The sequence below is a fragment of the Mercurialis annua genome, linkage group LG2 (assembly GCF_937616625.2).
Source record: "Mercurialis annua linkage group LG2, ddMerAnnu1.2, whole genome shotgun sequence".
Classification (NCBI taxonomy): Eukaryota; Viridiplantae; Streptophyta; class Magnoliopsida; order Malpighiales; family Euphorbiaceae; genus Mercurialis; species Mercurialis annua.
This window is the reverse complement of record NC_065571.1, coordinates 49,694,833-49,711,684: the sequence shown is the minus strand read 5'-3', so window position 1 is coordinate 49,711,684 and position 16,852 is coordinate 49,694,833. Positions and strand designations below refer to the sequence as shown.

The following is a 16,852-nucleotide window of genomic DNA, read 5'->3' as shown; positions in this document are numbered from 1 at the left end:
TACGCATCTTAACTATAGAACAACATTTAAAGTTTGTAAATTAATTTCCTTTCTTACCGAAAGATGTCTTATTATCTAGTTATGCAAATTGAGCTAGAGGATTGTTACAAAAAAACCGAGTCTCTAAAGGTTTGTTTAACCGCCAAATGGGCCATCTAATTACACTTTCTCCTAACAAAGTGGAAACTACTGAAATGAAGTGCATTATACAATGATTCACAATCTTAAATAATTACATTGCTATTTAGATTAGAAAAGGAAAAGGCATTTATCGCATCAATAATATTTTTAGCATCACCTTCAAACATCAAATTTGGAATTTGAATCCTAACCACTAGTTGAATAGCATATCAGAGTGCTAAAGCTTCCACGAGAGAGAACGTTAGCCCGTCTAAAAATATTTAATCTAATTCGCATCAGAGCTGTATATGTTTTTTTGAAGAAGTTAAAGTAATAACCAAAAACTTAACTCACTTAATTTAGGAAACTCAAGAATACAGTTTGCTTTTTCATAAGCTAAACACGTAATTATTTAAATGAAATTTGTTTTTTGTTGGTTTAAAATGTTATAGTTTGTCTGTGCATGTTTGACGCATTTGTGGTGGCATTGACTTTGTGCTATCTAGTGTTGTGTTTTTAACTTTGCGCTGTTTATTTGTATCTGCCGTGGGGGGGCTGCGACCGTGGCCGTGTCTGAGAGCCGCATGGGTTGGCTGATCTCTGGTAGGTAACCCAGGCGTGCCTAATCTGCGAAACAAAATGGTCCATTCCTTTTCTTTCTGTAGGTCCACTCCACCATGGTCCAATTTATAAATAATAATTTCACCGCACATTATAAATAATCGACAAACAAATTTCTTTAAAAGAAATTAACTAATTGGGACTGAAACGAATGTAAATTGGACTGTAACTGAATCAAAACAATTACTTGGCTTGTCGACTATTTCAATTAACCGACTAACTGAATTTTATTAATATTAATCACTAAAAAAATTAACAATGGTGTTAATTTTAGAAAATGTATTGAGTTGGAAGGCATGTTGATATCCAATTCTTATAAAAATTATAAAATATTTTAATTTTTAGAAAAAAATTACAAAAATAACACTAAATGTATATATAATTCATTAATTTTATCGGTTCAGTCATATGAAAAAAATTATACTAAAAATCAAACTAAACCTATTTAATCAAAAAAAAATATTATTAATCATAACCAAACCAAATTAAACAAACCTCAAAACTAAATTAAAAAATTTCGGTCGACGGTAAGCGAATTCTGCAAAACTTTAATGGAGCCTTAGATTCTTATTTAGTTTAAATTTATAAAAACTAAATTAATTAACATTAAAATTATAAATTGTAAACAAAATGGAATTTTTCTAAGGTCTAATAACACAAAGAGGCCAAACATTTAGCAAAAGTATCCATTATGTCCAAACGTTTAAATCATCTCAAATTCTCGATAATATACAAAAATGTAGTAAAACGTTTAAAGATGCTCAACCCCCAAATTGAATGTACTTATGCTGATGTGTCGCTTAACTGACATGTCGGTACCTGCCACATCAATAAAAATTAAACCTTAAAAAGATCAAACATTTAGTAAAAGTCTTTATAATATTCAAACGTTTAACAAAAGTCTCTATAATGTCCATACATTGAAATTATTTCGATCATATCTAAAAATATACTGTGACATAACATGCATTGACACGCCATCTAAGCGACATATCAAAAAATGTCGGTCAAATTGAGCGCAATGTATGTGAGAATACATTTATGAGGCCCAAAATGTGAACCATATAACCATGGGCCGGACACCTCATTAAACCCAAAACTCTAAGGTAATGGATTAGGTAGTCCATCCCACTTATATATTCTACATTCTACTCATATTTTTACAATATGGGATTTCCATCACACATATATTCAACAAAAAATTTAGGGGTTGGACATTTTTAAAACGTTATAATACGTTTTTAAATATTATCAAGATGATTTAAATGTTTTGATATAATAACTTTGGTTAGATGTTTGACCTTTGGATTGCGGTTTTAACAATTGATTGGTTTTTTTATCATGCTACATTTTTATAGATTCGATTAAAGTAAAAAGAATTCCGTGTTATGAATGATGGTATTTAAAATTATAAATTAATTTTTGATAAGTAAAGTATAACTTAAGCTTTGATTAGGTTAGAAAGTCAATTAAACAGGAAAAAGCAGTGTTATCATCATCGCCATCTAGCTGTTTTATTTATTTATAATTGTAAAATTGATTACGAAATCATACTGCACCTACATCAGCAATTCACATTGATTTATTATTACCCAGGAGAGGCTCAATGCTTCTCGGATTTGTATCTCAAACTCAAATAAATATATTTTAGTTTTTTTTTTAAATCAATCAAATCTTTAAATTTATATATTTAAAACAAATGGATCACTATAGTTTATTAGATAGTCATATTTGTGTTTGTGAGTCAAATAAGCCTTCATTTATAGTATACAATTTTAAGGAGAATTTGACCTAAATTAATAGAGTATGTGACCTAATTGACTTATAAATTTAAGAATGACTTATTTAACTCGTAAATACAAGTTTAAATATCTAACTGACTTAAAAAAAATATAAATATACTTATTTAATCTAAAAATATAGATTTAAAAGCCGAATTAATCCTTTGTTCAATACTTTTATAAATTTAGTTTATCCTGTAAAATAGTAAACCATCTAGTTATTACATGATGTATGTCATTATTATAAATATTGTAGTTAAAATATTATCATTTAATATACTATTTATTAATTAGTTATTTTTATTTAATATAATACATACCATGCAGTAAATGAATAGTATACAATTTTACACAATAAATTAATTCATACTATAAGATTTTTTATATGATCATGCATGAGGTAACTATACAAGTGTTTTTCTTGTTAAGGAATAATCATTTTAATATGTCAATTTACGCTATAAAATTAGACTTAATTTTATTCATTAAAGTCAAATACATTTGAGAATTTATATTTTTATAATATTTTTAATTTATTTTTAATTATTATTTTATTTCAATTTTAATCATTTGGTTCTATTAGATATGATTTTAATAGATTTTGAATTTATTTGAGCTCAATTAAATTTAATCTATTTAATTTTGCACATAAAATTATAAACTAAAATAACTCTTCTTTTGTTTATATTTTCTAGGACACTATTAGAGTTTGCTATAAGAAAATATATAATTAAATTGAGGGCATGTGTTTTGATCCAAAAATAAATATATTGTACTCATGAAATCTTTCACCTTTTTTTATCATCGCAATAGAGAAAAATGGAGAATCTAGAACTATATAGTTAGAATATGACATTTCTACCATTGAATATGCTGGCAACAGTAAATTATTTTATTTTATTTTGGACATTGTCATCATTCGAATATTTTTTGATTGGACATGTGAAATCTATTTCAATTTGACTTACTTGGCTCGGAGCACTTATAAAAAAATGAATGAATAATCATAGCATTGAGATTCCTTAAAATTCATATGAACTTAATAGAGTTATATTCACAATCAATACACACTGTTTATTATAAAATAAACGGTGTAAATTAATTTAATTAAATTATATTTTTTTAATTTATACCGTCCATTTTACAATAAATAGTGCAGATCGTGAATATGACCCCCTCAATTCAAATGAATTTGAAGAAATTCCAATCCATAACAATAATAAATTGTTTCTTTTTTTTTGGACAAAAACCGTCTATTTTAGATGTTAATTGATGAAAGAATTATACAATCAAATAGATTTTTCACTCTACTCTAGCAACAAAATAATGAAAAATTTATCGTATTTAATATTCCCTCGTCCCAATAGAGTTGTCTACTTTGAAAAAAAAATATCTCAATTTTTTTGTCCATTTTCAAAAATTAACTAATTTTTACAATAAATTTTTCTATATTACCCCTATTTAAAATCCATTAATGAGTAAATTAAAAGAAAATGGTAAGTGGTAAAAATTAAATAGGGATATGATAAGAAAAGTAAGAATTTTTTTATAAAAACCATAAACAATAATTATTTTTCTTAAACTGTGTGATAAAGGTAAAGTGGACAACTTTATTGAGACGGAGCGAATAATAAAAAAAATTAATTTTTTTATAGCAATGTTTATCGTTTTTTATAAAAATAATATGACACAATCTGAGATCAACATTTTTATTGATGTTTCTTTTATAAAATTAAATTTCTCACCTTTATTTAATTTTAAAAACAAAATTGATCAATTTAACCAAACAAGTAACCATAACCAAACAAGTATATGGAATTTATTACTGGTTGCACTATTTTCAAATCAATTTGATAAATTATAGCTTCTTTTAACAATGTAAATTTTATTTCCTCTTAGTAGAGATATTAATTTTGTCAAAAAATATGAATAAATCCTTATATTAATTATTGCTAGAAAAACAACATCATCCTAAACAAAAAGTAATTATTTTTAAAACACCTTATTTTCAAACATATTTACAACAAATTTGTCTATCTTTTTATAATTTCTCACTCTATACTAATAACAAACATATTTAAAAAATACCTACTATATATAGAAATATTATCTCATTTAAGTTAAAAAATACCAGAAAAAAATTCTATAAAAACAGAGAATAAATCATTAAAAAGTGAAAAAAGATATTTGCGAAATTAAAAAAAAACATTTTTCGTAAAAAAAGGTTAGAAAACAAAATAACAATATAAAGTTGTAAATAAAATAGAAAATAGTGTAGTGTAAGAACTTCTCTCAAATAAAAATTGAACAAAGGGTTGGTTTATACATTACGATAAATTAACTCACACTTAATTATTTCAAACAATTAAAGTAGACATTGTTTATTTTTATATTATTTATCTCAAATTATATAAAGTTCATCAACTGCAATGACTTAATTTAAAAGTTTATTAACCTATAAATAAAATTATTCTTAAATAATTAAAAATAAAAAAATTAGTCTTAATTAATTAAAATAATTAAATATAAATCAGTCAACCTTGGTGTGTAAATTTAAGTACAACAATGACTTTTTGTTCAATACAATTTTTAAAAATGAAATTGAGATAGTTTGTCAACATGAGTATGTGCACGTGTGAAGATTAAACAAAAAATATATTATCAGTAATGAACCAACATATATGCGTCAGTAATATGAACCAGCATATATGTTTATTTGTTTTTATCAAAAGTAGAATTACACTGAATTAGATGTTAGCGGGATCATTTTTTCTTTTAAACCGGCTGTAAAAAAGGAATCCACACTTCTAAAATAATAATTCTTGGATACAACTGTTGGGTCATGTCATCCGTACAATAAATCAATCATGCACTAATTATATAAAAAATTAATAAAAAAAAATAAGTGATAATTAAAAAAAATTATCGCAAATCTTTATTGACTTATTGTAAAAATGACGTAGCGCAACATTAATTAGACCAACATTCATTTGCATATATGCTTATTGTTTATAATTAAAAATTTCATTTTTTTATCTCTCAAATCTGCATTGTAAGTAATAAAAAAATTGCGACCGCTTGATTTGAACTAATTGGATTAATTTACATATCATGCTTAGTGCTTCTGCATTTAAAATATATTTTAATCAAAATAATTTGAATATAATATGTCTTAGATAAAAAAAGAACATGCATAATAAAACTTAATGATACAAGAAATTAGTATCCCCTAAAAGAAAGTCGGCCACATCAATTATAAAAGCTATCGGATGTAATCGTACCTTAAATTTTACTATTTTTTTTTTAAAAAAAATAGACTTAGTCTATGACGTCATCCGTGTACTAAACCAATTATATTATAACAATTCATTAAAATAAAAATATTTTTATAATTTTATTTGTTATTTGCATATATTTTTAAAAAATAATATTATAAAAATACCCTCATTTTAAGAGTGTTATGATATGATTGACTTAATCTACAGATGATGTAGTAGACTCAATCTATTTAAGAAATTTTTTTAATAGGTTTATTTCCCACTATATTATCCTCTTCTATGTATATGGATTTAATTCCATAGACAGACGCATAAGAGAGTTGTAACAATAGACTTGTTATGGTTATGGACCACATACAGGTAGCTAGCTGAACAAGAATGAGAGAAGGATCACTTTGGTTTATAAGTCTTTATAGAATTTAATTAAGTTTCATTTTAAATATTAATACTTTTTAATGAAAGGTAAAACATCATTAACGATAAAATCAACTATAAAAATCTCAAATCTAACCACGATATCGGATTCCGTATTTCTCAAAAAAATTATAGTAAAATTAGACTTGCTACGAGTTTCAGAGTAACTAGTCTCATTCTCTAGCGTCGGTCTCGATCTAGAGTGATGAGTGGTCTCAAAAAATCGTTTTAATATATATAGTAGTGGATAGTTTTATAGTTTTGATTGCACGAGAATTAAGAAATTTGATTCTACCATTAATTAAAAAAAATTATTATCAAAAATATATTATATTTAATAATTATTATATAATAACGGGTTATTTTGTATGCCAGTTCAACACATTAATTAGAGTCCAAAAATATGTTTATAAATAAAAATAAAAATTTCATTTCATTTCATATATAAAACGAGAGATACTGCGTGAATAATATTAGTAACTACAATTTGAATAAAAATTACAATAATTTATTATAAATTAAAGTATTATACTATCTAATAATTTAATGTATATTCAATATAAATAACACGTCATATTAATATCGCTCATGTACGTAGTACGAGCGAGACACTAGACAATTATTATTATGATTTTTAACCACAGTTTAAAGAAGAAGAAAAAAAATGAAAGATCTAAAACAAATAAAAAAAACACAATCCTATATAATAAAACGTAAATAATAATATATTACTGCATAAAAAATATTTAAAATATAATTATAAATAACGGGTCATACTAATAACGCTCACGTGCGTAGCACGTGGCGAAAAACTAGTACTATATATAAAAGCACGGATGGGGGGGACAGGCAAATTTACTGAATAATCCTTTTCAGTTTACTATTAAATAAGGTAGCTAAATTATCTCCAATTTAATTTTTAGTATGAAAAAAATTTCTAAACTGTCTCCAAATTAGTAGGAATACATACCTTTTAGTTTTATTAAACTACAAAATTAAAATACTGTATTTGGTCAATATATTATTATTTAAATTTCTATCTTATTATTTTTAAAAATATTATTAATAAAATTAAATTAATTATTTAATTATGGGTATTATAAAACAAAAAGAAGAATAACGGATGGGGGGTGACAGGCAAAATTACTAAAAAATCTTTATTAATTTTACTAAAGAAAGATTTTATAATCATTAATCAATTATTTATTTAATTTATTATTAAAAATATATTACAATTAAAATTCTGATTAAACATAGTATTATTAGAGTTTTAATGAAAATAGAATTATATCATAAGTAATGTATCTATAACCTAATTCCTAATAAGTAAACATCGTTATTTTACGGAGAATAGAAACATTCTGCAAACCGGATTGCATGAAATTCCTGTAACTTGATACATGGTAATTTAACATACTGCCATATCACATGAGTTTAAACATTAATGACTTAATTGCACATCATCTCTTCATCCATCTCTTCTTAACCATTCAACCCATAAAGATTAGTTATCCCTCAACTTCTAGGAATATAAATAACATCTATTAACGGTCTTCAGGATTGGTTAAAAGAAAATCATGAGTCCTTTCGTACACCATCCCGACATCTACTTATTTTTTTTATCTTTGCTTATGCGAGCCTAAACAATGTTACTTAGGCAATTTATTATTTTATTAATGATTCGTAATCAAGTTAAAAAATATGAAAATATTATATGATATTATTTGATGTATGACTAAAGATATAAAATTTAAAATTAATAGAATTTATGTTCCTAATAAAAATAAAATATATTATAAAATAAAATATTTTTAATATTTAATTATTATTTTATCATAAATAATTTTAATTAAAGTACAGTACTTTAAATAAATTACTCTTTTAATTATTATCTAATATTTTATGTTTAAAAACAATTTTTAATTAAACATAAATATAGTTATTCTATTCTATGATAAATATAATTATTTTATTCTATAATAAATATAATTATCATTATTTGACGAGTCACAATACGAGCCACGTGTGAAACACGTAAAGCGACACTAGTCAATTATAAAAGCTATCGGATGTAATCGTACCTTAAATTTTACTATTTTTAGGAAAAAAAAATTAAATAGACTTAGTCTATCACGTCATCCGTGAACTAAGCCAATTATATTATAACAATTCATTAAAATAAAAATATTTTTATAATTTTATTTGTTATTTGCATATATTTTTAAATAATAATATTATAAAAATACCCTCATTTTAAGAGTGTTATGATATGATTGACTTAATCTACAGATGATTAGTAGTCTAAATCTATTTAAGAAATTTTTTTAATAGGTTTATTTCCCACTATATTATCCTCTTCTATGTATATGGATTTAATTCCATAGACAGACGCATAAGAGAGTTGTAACAATAGACTTGTTATGGTTATGGACCACATACAGGTAGCTAGCTGAACAAGAATGAGAGAAGGATCACTTTGGTTTATAAGTCTTTATAGAATTTAATTAAGTTTCATTTTAAATATTAATACTTTTTAATGAAAGGTAAAACATCATTAACGATAAAATCAACTATAAAAATCTCAAATCTAACCACGATATCGGATTCCGTATTTCTCAAAAAAATTATAGTAAAATTAGACTTGCTACGAGTTTCAGAGTAACTAGTCTCATTCTCTAGCGTCGGTCTCGATCTGAGAAATCGGATCGTGACACTCTACTAGTGATCTTTTTTTTTTTAAATCAATGTCTTTAAAATACTAAACTTTTATGTTTATGGTCAATATCTATTTTTTTTAATTACTCCATTTAGCCCGTTTTGAAGGTTTATGTGTCAATTATTATCAATATTGAAAATAATTAAATTTCTTATCAACGTAGCATGTACTCGAAGGACCTAACAATTCGTGGAAGAAGCATATTTAGAACTTTTTGGTATAGTAGGATATGAGTTGGGTATTTTTAGTCCTTAAATTTTTGAACAATTTGGTCCCTGGCAGTGGCTGGGTAGCAGCTACAGCTACAAATGAGGGTGGTGATAGGGTTAGAAGGGAGAGTGTGAATCATAACTCTCTATTAGTCAATTAATAAAATTGGACCAAATACCTCTTTCAACTTTCAAGTCCTCATCCTTTACAGCTTGCCTCTTTAATTGCCCAATTCAACTACTTACGTACTTTTTACCCCTAATAATCGCCAAAAGTAGTAGGAAATTACATCCAATTGCCAGCCCTTCAATTAGTATGAACGATTATTATATTTGTTGTATAAAAGGAAGGAATATTAATCTGTGTTTTATGAATCAGACCGGTCGGTTCATTCGGTTCAACTACATATTGAAAACATACCCAGTTTGATTCTTTTTTTAAAATTGAAAATATGGTTGAACCGCCCGAATTGAAAAAACCGCCAATCCAAAAAATTATAAATACTAACATATTTAATACGTATAACACATATTTTAATAAAATAAATATAACCAGGCAATAAATTTCAAAACAACCATAATTTTTTATGCAATAAATGAGTTATGATTCACATGATATAGACGCTGAGAAACATTTTGCTAGGCCATATGTCTAATTTTTCCCACGAACGTTTTTCCTCTCCAATAATTAAAGAATTATATGTAGTATTATATAAAGACCTAAATGCACTAAAAGTCACCAAATTTTGTGTGTTTTGTATATTTAATATAAACTTTTAATTTTGGCAAAAGAATACACGAAGTTTTCAATTTTAACAATCAAGACACGACACCTTTTTGGATGTAAAACGGCATCTTTTTCAAAGAAAACGCAAACATAGTTTTAATTGTAAAAATTAGAAAGTTTGTATACTTTTTTTTATCAAAGTTAAGAATTTATATTAAATATGCAAAACACGCAAAAAATGATAATTTTTGATGAATTTAAGTCTTATATAAATATATATGATTATTGATATAAAATTAATTAAATTAATAAACATATTTAAACGGGTCTTATATAAATTCGGCAAATTTAATCCGCTACATAACTGTATCACAAACGAATGGAAAATGCTATTTAACCCACCATTTTGTACCTCCTTTATTGTAGCATTACTCCAAACGAATTGACCCGTTTATAATCTGAGTTTGTATAAATCCAATTTGAACTCCCTGAATACTGTGTCCTGTTGTGTAATATAATCGGCTAATTTATGTTTTGAAAATATAATTGTAATTTGATTGTGGAAAAGCAAGTAAAATGATCCCTATGCCATGTGTAAGCAAGTAATTTAAGGGGGAAAGCAAAAAGGTTAGGCGTGAGCATAAGGCATGATAAATAAATGATGATGAGGGACCCAATTGTTAATAATGGGCATAGTGTGGAATGGGCCTTTTTGAGTAGCAAATGTAGGGGACCAATTTTACATGTTACCTTCCCTTTTATGATATACTTTCTTTTAGAATAAGTCCACCATTTTTAAGCAATTGGCTTCTCCTCTCTTAGATTCTCTCCAGGTTTTATGCTCTTAAAGCTAGACATGATCTGTATTAACTTTACTTTACAATGCGTTTATTAGCCTATCAATAATGTATTCTTGCTACATGAGAATTAGCTTAAATCTGATTGGAAAAATATATGCGCAACTACCTAAATTTTCATTCGTAACGGAAATGTATGGAATGCCACGTGAGTTTTACGTAACAATTGTATCAGATCTTATGTCTCGCCATATGAAACTTTCATATAATGTGTTCATATAAATGCCTCACTAGTTCATTTTAATAAAAATAAAGATTCATTAATAAAAGATACTTTACTATTATATAGTCAAAATTCACATATATTTTAGTTGTAAACTGAAATTTAAATGTCTTATTGAAAGGAAAAGAAGTTTAGGCACTATATATATCCTTTTTTCTAGTCTTATCAATATTACATTGTAGACTTGATCATGAGCCTGAGTACTTGTCTGACCTGCCTGTCTTGAATTGGGTTGAGACAATTCATTTTGTCTCAAAATTGATCTGAACCCAAAACCATAATAAATCTGTTTTTTTATAAATGGGCTTTAATATATCAAACAAGTCATATTCGAATAATAAAAATAAAACTCTAATTGGAGTCAAGCCATAGTTAAACTTAATTAATATAGTCAAACCCGTTTTGACATAGCCTAACCAGTCCAAACCCGACCTGTTAACATGTATTGGTTGAAGCTTAACAATTATCGTACTCTTTACAACCTTAATGTAAACAACATTCCCAGACATTCAGAATCCAACAAGGTCATGTTGACAATAACAATAATATTCTTTTAGCAAAACAACATAAATCTTCAATCCTCTGCTAAAAAATTCATATGTTTATTGAATTTTTTTTAGAGAAAATTAGGATAAATACTCTATTTTTAAAAAATAATATAATTTCCTATTTTAATAAAAAATAAAATAAAAAAATAAATCACCCTTTTAATATTTTTATTTTTTTACTCTAATACTTATTTATATTATAATTATATTTATATCTATTTTTTTATTTTTTATTTTAATTATTTTTTACTCTCAAGTGACAACTCTCTCTCTCTCTCTACTTTTTCTTCTTCTTCTTCTTTGTTCTTTTTATTTTGCCATTCTTTTCTTTTTCTTTAATTTTTCTCGATTTTTCTTCTTCGTCGTTAGTTCATTGCTTCGCCGTTGCTCTGCCGTTTTTTCATATTTAATTTTAGCGATTTTTTTTCCTTAACTCGTGGTGATTTTACGATTTTTTTAACTTCCAAATCTAAAAAAAATCGATTTTAAAATTTTTCAGTTTTCCGATCTAAAAATTTGTAGACTAACGGTTTTCAATTCAAAAAAATAAGAATTTTTGTAGAAAAACGATTTTTTGCAAAATAAAAATTAAAAAAATGTGTGATTATTATGTCAGAATCACAATATTATCATGTCGTTATCATGACACCGCACAAAAAAAGATTTTTCTAGAGGAGATAATGTTTGATTATCATATCATTATCATAACATTATTATAAGATATCGAGATGATAATATCTATGATACCTCTATGATAATTTTATGATAATATTTATGATAATGTTATGATAAAATAATATGTGATTATCGTGTCAGTATCACTACATTATCATCTCGTTATCATAACACTGTAGTATGATAACTAGATGATAATGAAGTTTGATAAGATTATGATAATTGTATGATAACCTACGTAAAAAAAGATTACAGAAGGATTTCTGATAATCAGATGATAACGAAATAAAATCATAAATATTTTAATATCCAAAGTAAAAATATAAATCTGGAAAAAACATAAGGTATTTTTTATAATTTTTCCGTGTTGATGTAAAAGTATAAATATTTTTATTTTTAAGGTAAATATTTAAATTTCCCAAAAAATTAGCATTAACTTTTGAGATCCAAGTGACTATTTGTGTCTTTTTTTTGAATGAGAGAAGATCTCTAGAGCTTATGATTTCTTCCCAAATTGAGAGCCCAACAAGTTAAAAGGCCCTACTTAATTTATTAATTGGGCTTTAGAATTTTGATTCTCACAACATGCTATGGACTTGCGTAATATGGACCCATAAGGCCGAAAGTAAGACTTACTCTTTAATTAAAATAAATCTTTAAAAAAATATTCTAATAAAATACATTGTTGACTTAATAGTTTGTAAAAAAAATACTATATTGGATTAAAATGTATAAAACCTATTAATTAACTTTTAAAAATACATTGCTCGACCGTAGCACCATCTACAACGTAATTCCATGGTGATTATAATTTTATTTAAACAAGATTTAATTTTTGAGTTTTTTTTTTGAGAGAAGAGTTTTTTTATATATATTAAATAGCTAAAAATTTACTTTTATTACCTTTCATAAGATAAAAGAACCAATTTTGCCTGAAAATTTTCATTAAATTTAAATTTTATTTGAAAGCTTTCTTATTTTTGTTCCTCAACACCATACCAAAGAAGATCCAAAAAATTAATTAAACAAGGTCCCATTTAAATTGTATCTGTACTTTTAAAAAATAATACATGTTAAAATTAAAAAAAAAACATCACCACAAACATAGATTATATTCAAATAAATTATATAAACTAATTATATTACATTAATAAAGTAATTTAATTGACTTGATTTGGCTTTAATTAAAAATAAGTTTTCATTTTTGTAATTTTAGAACTAAATAAACATAAAATATTAATATAATTTAATAAAGTTTTTAAGCAATCCTAACATGACTTTACTAACAACACCCAATATGACCGGATAGAAGACAAAAACGGGATCTGGTCTCAACTCCCTAAGCTCTCTCTTTGCTTTGTTTCACCGTCACCTTCTTCTGACCTGTCCCACACGCTCTCTCTTCTTATACACACTCACTCACTCTCCTTCAGATCTCAAAAATCACAACAAAACTCTCCATGGAGCCACGGCGCGGTGGTTTCCGGTTCAGATCTTCATCCAAAACGATGCGTTTCGTCTCGTCTCTTTGCTTTCTCTTGCTCATCCACGGCGCTTCTTCTTTCTACCTCCCCGGTGTCGCTCCCGAGGATTTCGTCAAGGTCAAATCTCATTTTCTCTTTCTTTAGATCTCGCTTTGTGTTATTTTCGCGATGTTTTGAATTTAATAGAGTTTCGAATGATTTTGCATTTTTTTTTACGGAATTTTCAATGTAGTGTTCGATTTGTAATATTCGCATTGTGTTGTTAGCTGAATTAGTTGAATCTGACGGTAATGTGCAAGATCCGATTCGTTTTATTGGAGACAATGCGGTGGATATGCTTTCTTGTCTCATGTCTGTTAGAGATTTTTAAAATGCCTAATGAAACAGTTTGGATTATGTGTTTGTAAAATGGCTAGCTATGTAGTTATTTTGATGTTTTTTTTAGGAATGCTGCATTGTGTGTGAAACGAATAGATTTGAGTTGAAACCAGAAATGTGAAAGAATTCATGTAGCAGTCGAGTAGATTGATTACATCGCGTTATGAATTTGATATGCTCATGTTTATTCATGTGTGGAATGACCAGATTTGAGTTGAGACCGGAAATGCAAAAAAAGGCGTATATCTGTCGACTAGATTGATTTGATCATACTGCGTTATGAATTTGATAGGCTCGTGTTTACTGATATGTTTTGTTACCATCAATAGGGAGATGAATTGAAGGTCAAAGTGAACAAGCTGACCTCTATAAAAACACAGCTTCCTTACTCGTTCTATTCGCTTCCTTATTGTCGCCCTGCCAAGATTGTAGATAGTGCAGAAAATCTTGGGGAAGTACTTCGTGGTGATCGTATTGAAAATTCTCCCTATGTGGTATGTTTTGCTATCCTAGATGAATCTAGACTAATAAATTATTGGGATTTTTTAGTTACCTTATCTGCTTTGTTAAACCGTTGCGCAGTTCAAAATGTGGGAGCCAGAAACTTGCAAAATTCTTTGCAATGTTAAATTTGATGCCAAAACCGTGAAGGAGTTTAAAGAGAAGATTGATGACGAATATCGGGTTAACATGTATGGAACACATATTTTTTGCGATACATGGTCCATTTTTTTTTTTATTTTAAATTTATGAAAGTTCTTCTTTCTGATTGTTGTGGTATGCATGCTACAGGATCCTTGATAATCTTCCGCTTGTGGTTCCAAGACAGAGGTTGGATCAGGAATTGCCTACTGTCTACCAACTTGGTTATCATGTTGGTCTAAAAGGGCAATATAGCGGGGTATGTACATTATTTTAAACTCTTTTTTTTGGGTTGGTGGTATTGCTGTTGCTTACTGTATGATCATATGTAGAGCAAGGAGGAAAAGTATTTTATCCACAATCATTTGGCATTCACTGTCAAGTATCACAGGGACTTGCAAACTGGTTCTGCAAGAATTGTTGGATTTGAAGTTAAGCCATTGAGGTTAGATGTTCTAGATAGCACTTATTGTATAAAAATGCTGATTTTTGTTTCTCATGTTATTTAGCATCAAAATTTGTAACTCATTCGAGATTTTATGTATACAGTGTTAAGCATGAATATGAAGGAAAATGGAATGATGCAAAGACACGTTTAACGACATGTGATGCTAGTGCAAAGCACCTAGTTGTGAATTCGAACACCCCTCAAGAAGTCGAAGAGAACAAAGAAGTAATTTTCACATATGATGTAGAATTCCAGGTGAGTTCTCGAATAGAACTAGCACTTCACTTGTATTCTCTTTCATTTCTTTCATCTCCACCTCTATCATTTTGTCTTTGGAGTGAAGCTGCTATTTGATTTGCTTCCTTTTATGTGATGCGTAACATTCTGTATGCTTTCTTACTGTTATATCTGTCTTTCAGGAGAGTGAAGTGAAGTGGGCATCTAGATGGGATACTTATCTCTTAATGAGTGATGACCAAATTCATTGGTTCTCAATTGTCAATTCATTGATGATTGTCCTCTTCCTTTCGGGAATGGTGGCAATGATTATGCTACGTACACTTTACCGTGACATATCCAAGTACAATGAACTTGAGACCCAAGAAGAGGCCCAAGAAGAGACTGGATGGAAGCTTGTGCATGGAGATGTTTTTAGGCCACCAGCAAATTCAGATTTATTATGTGTCTATGTTGGAACAGGTGTTCAGTTTCTTGGAATGGCCCTTGTTACCATGATGTTTGCGATTCTAGGATTCTTATCCCCTTCAAACCGAGGTGGTCTAATGACAGCCATGCTCTTGCTTTATGTTTTCATGGGGATTTTTGCTGGTTATGCTGCTGCTCGCTTGTATAAAATGTTTAAAGGAACAGAGTGGAGGAAAATTGCTCTCAGAACTGCAGTTTTGTTCCCAGGGATCGTCTCTGCCATCTTCTTTGTCTTAAATGTTCTCATCTGGGGTCAGAAATCGTCTGGAGCTGTGCCATTTGGGACAATGTTTGCTCTGGTGTTCTTATGGTTTGGGATTTCATTGCCACTTGTGTTCGTGGGAAGTTATATTGGGTTTAGGAAGCCAGCAATTGATGATCCTGTGAAGACAAATAAGATTCCGAGGCAGATCCCAGAACAAGCTTGGTACATGAACTCAGCCTTCTCAATTCTAATCGGAGGAATACTTCCTTTCGGAGCTGTCTTCATCGAACTCTTCTTCATCCTCACCTCTATCTGGCTTAACCAGTTCTACTACATCTTTGGTTTCCTTTTCCTAGTGTTCATTATCCTCCTCATCACCTGTGCCGAAATAACTGTAGTGCTCTGCTACTTCCAGTTGTGCAGCGAAGACTACCTTTGGTGGTGGAGATCATACCTCACATCAGGCTCCTCCGCGCTTTATCTCTTCCTGTATGCAACATTCTACTTCTTCACAAAGCTCGAGATAACGAAGCTGGTCTCTGGTGTGTTATACTTCGGATACATGCTCATCGCATCGTATGCATTTTTTGTGTTGACCGGCACCATTGGATTTTATGCTTGCTTCTGGTTCACAAGGCTTATCTACTCATCCGTGAAAATTGATTAATTCTGCTTTGATCCTTCATCAAAACGAGGTAAGATTCAAAAAACAGTAGATAATTATGTTTTTGTTAGATGTAAACATTTTTTTTGCTCATTGTTAAACAGACGCAAGATTAATGTGATGTTATAGTCCTTTTATTTTACCTATTCTGGGTCCA

At 28.0% G+C, this 16,852-nt stretch overlaps 1 protein-coding gene across 1 annotated transcript; it reads left to right on the top strand.

The window, feature by feature from the left end:
- Window positions 1-13,451: 13,451 nt before the first annotated feature.
- LOC126667695 (transmembrane 9 superfamily member 8-like) lies at window positions 13,452-16,841 on the top strand. Its single transcript, XM_050360744.2, has 7 exons — window positions 13,452-13,770; window positions 14,361-14,525; window positions 14,614-14,723; window positions 14,824-14,932; window positions 15,006-15,118; window positions 15,223-15,376; window positions 15,541-16,841. Exons 1-7 carry the CDS (start codon window positions 13,630-13,632, stop codon window positions 16,696-16,698), a joined length of 1,950 nt encoding a protein of 649 aa, XP_050216701.1. The 5' UTR covers window positions 13,452-13,629; the 3' UTR covers window positions 16,699-16,841.
- The last annotated feature ends 11 nt before the right edge of the window (window positions 16,842-16,852 follow it).

What these genes read in the sequence shown, in the direction of transcription:
- LOC126667695 (XM_050360744.2), top strand. Translation starts at nt 13,630, where the DNA reads ATGGAGCCACGGCGCGGTGGTTTCCGGTTCAGATCTTCATCCAAAACG. An exon ending in TTGAAAATTCTCCCTATGTG is followed by an intron (nt 14,526 to 14,613) that starts GTATGTTTTGCT and finishes ACCGTTGCGCAG; the next exon opens with TTCAAAATGTGGGAGCCAGA. An exon ending in TAAAAGGGCAATATAGCGGG is followed by an intron (nt 14,933 to 15,005) that starts GTATGTACATTA and finishes GATCATATGTAG; the next exon opens with AGCAAGGAGGAAAAGTATTT.